We start from the raw sequence: 2,781 nt of genomic DNA on the forward strand, positions 1-2,781 counted from the left end.
TTAAGGTAAACTGAGAAAGGAGGGGTCCTCGTTAGCCAACCGCATCATGCGGTCAATTGGTTTGTTTTTACCGTAATTGGTACAGTGGAGAGGTACAGTAAAAGGAACTCGAGACCTTGTGGCCCGATGTGGAACTTTAAAGTTTACTTGGACGAGCAGTGAAGGGGCATTTATGGAACCATCGATTAACTTTTTTAAAAAGACCAGATTAGCTTTAAAGCGCCTATCTGCTAAAGATGTAAGGCTAAGTGCGCGCAATACTGGAGTATAGTCATGAGGAGGATGGACAATTTTTAGCATGTAAGCTGCAGAAGACAGAAAACGCCTTTGTACTCGCTCTAAGTGGCAAGAATCAATTACCACAAATGGGTCCCAGAGCACAGACGCATACTCTAGCATGCTTCGGACTAAAGAGCAGTAGACAGTCTTGAGAGATCCAGACAGCTTGAACTCATTCATGGTGCGCATTACGAAGCCAAGCGATTTGAGGGCTCGGCAGCAGATGGAGTCAATGTGAGGGCGGAAGTTCAGGTCGGCAGTGAAAAGAACGCCCAAATCGCTATTGCTTGTAACTCTATCAATCACTGAACCATTGATAGTGTAAGAATAATCGATTGCCAACCGGCGCCTGGTGAAGGACATAGCTTTGCATTTATTAGTATTAAATTGGAGGCCAAGAGTGCTAAACCATAAGCTAATGGAATCTAACTCATTCTGAAGGGCGAGACAGTCAGCTTCAGATTCGATTTTTCGGAAAAGTTTCAGGTCGTCAGCGAACATAAGGAATCTACAATTAGGAACAGCCTTCGTAATTCCATTTATAAATAACGAAAAAAGCAGGGGAGACAAGTGATCACCTTGGGGAACACCAGATGGAACAGGAACGACAGCAGATTTTTATCCAAGCATTTTAACCCACTGGACACGATCGGACAGGTATGATTTAAACCAGGACAAAATAGGTTCGCCAAAACCGGACTTATAGAGGATGTCAATTAGGATAGCGTGGTCGACACGGTCAAATGCTTTCACAAAATCAGTAAAAACCACGTCTACCTGAGAGCGATTTTCAAATGCCTCAAGGACAAAATTATTAAACACAATTAGTTTCGAAGTGGAAGAACGTCCAGGTCGGAAACCATATTGTTCGTCGACTAGTACAGAGTCAACCGAGGGCTGAATGGATTGCAGTACTAGGTGTTCGAAAAGCTTGGCAATATGACTTAGAATCGAGATGGGTCGATAATTCGTGACGTTAGATTTGTCACCAGATTTGAACACAGGGGTGACTGAGCTGATTTTAAGCATTGATGGAAAAATTCCATCATCCATTGAACGCCTGAAGAGTAACCATAAAGGAAAACAGAGGACAGATCTGATGTTATACAAAAAGGTCCCAGATAGACCATCAGGGCCAACGGAGTGTACATTTTTTAGTGCAGCTAACCCGTTCTCGACATCTTCGATACCAAAGATGCAGTCAGAAGGTAAAGTATGATACGCAAATGGAATAACAGGTAGGCTACTTGCTGAGGAAGGCACATAGACTGAGTTCAAGTAAGATGAGAAAAGACTAGAGATGGATTCAGGACCAGTGGCACTTAGATCATTGAGGTGGGACAGAGTTGGGAATACCATTGCTAGATCTACGCTTACGTACAAAGTCCCAGAATAAACGAGGATTAACTTTAAGCATGTTTTCAGTGTTATCCAAAAATGTTTTATAGCATTTTTTATAATAATACTTATACTGAGCGCGCAGGTTAGAGAACTTATTATAGTCAACAGGGTTACGTGATGCTTTGTATTTAGCGTGCATTTCTTTCTTGGCAAAAACAATGTTCTTTAGATTTTTAGAGAACCAAGATGGAAATTTAGAAGGTTTGAAAACAATTAAGGGTACAAAACTTGTAACACAGTAATGTAATGCATCGTACAATGCACACGTAGCAGAATCCATATCGGTTGTTGTTAAGGTTTCTAACCAGTTAAACGATGATAAGAAGGCACTAATACGAGGATAACAGGCTTTACGAAAATTATAATATTTATGACAACTATCAATAGAAGGTAAGTCATCTACAAAAGTAAGTATAATATCTAAGGCTGGGTGGTAAGGATCACAAGGAACCACCCCAGTAACGGATTTCTCTATATTGATCCGAGAATCATTGGAAAAAACTAGATCAAGGAAATTACCATTAGAGTTGGGTATGAGATTTAGTTGGAAAAAATTATTATATGCGAAAACGTCAGGAACACAGTGGATTGCAGGGTCAGAGGAAGAATAAATTAAGCCAAAATTGTCATTAGACCAGGATAGGTCAGGAAGGTTAAAATCACCAGAGAAAATAAATACGGAACCAGGATTAGCGTTGATAATATATTGAACAGCAGACATAAAGGACTCATATACCGGGACAGGGCTACTAGGAGGAATGTATACGGAACAAACAATATAAGCAGTATTATTTACATAAAATTTAACGAATAAATATTCAACATTGTTAATGAGTGCAGGTAACAAGTTATGGACCACATCGTTACGAATGGCCACGAGAACTCCTCCTCCTCTACTAAAACTACTGGATTGACTACTTCTATCACACCTTAATACAACATAGTTGTGTAAACCTAATTCCGTGTCTTGGAAGCTATTAGTAAGCCACGTTTCAGTTAAACAAATGAAAATATAATTAAACACAGCAACATTACATTTAAAAAGACAAAGTTTGGTTCTTAGACCTCTACAGTTTTGATAGTAGCCCATGGGTAGCTTCA

At 39.8% G+C, this 2,781-nt stretch overlaps 1 protein-coding gene across 1 annotated transcript; it reads right to left on the reverse strand.

The window, feature by feature from the left end:
* LOC112691137 lies at positions 1-780 on the reverse strand. The gene has a single exon (XM_025565292.1). It carries the CDS (start codon positions 778-780, stop codon positions 1-3), a length of 780 nt encoding a protein of 259 aa, XP_025421077.1.
* Positions 781-2,781: the final 2,001 nt, after the last annotated feature.

This window comes from Sipha flava, unplaced genomic scaffold (genome assembly GCF_003268045.1).
Source record: "Sipha flava isolate LNK unplaced genomic scaffold, YSA_version1 567_pilon_pilon, whole genome shotgun sequence".
In the NCBI taxonomy this organism is placed as follows: domain Eukaryota; kingdom Metazoa; phylum Arthropoda; class Insecta; order Hemiptera; family Aphididae; genus Sipha; species Sipha flava.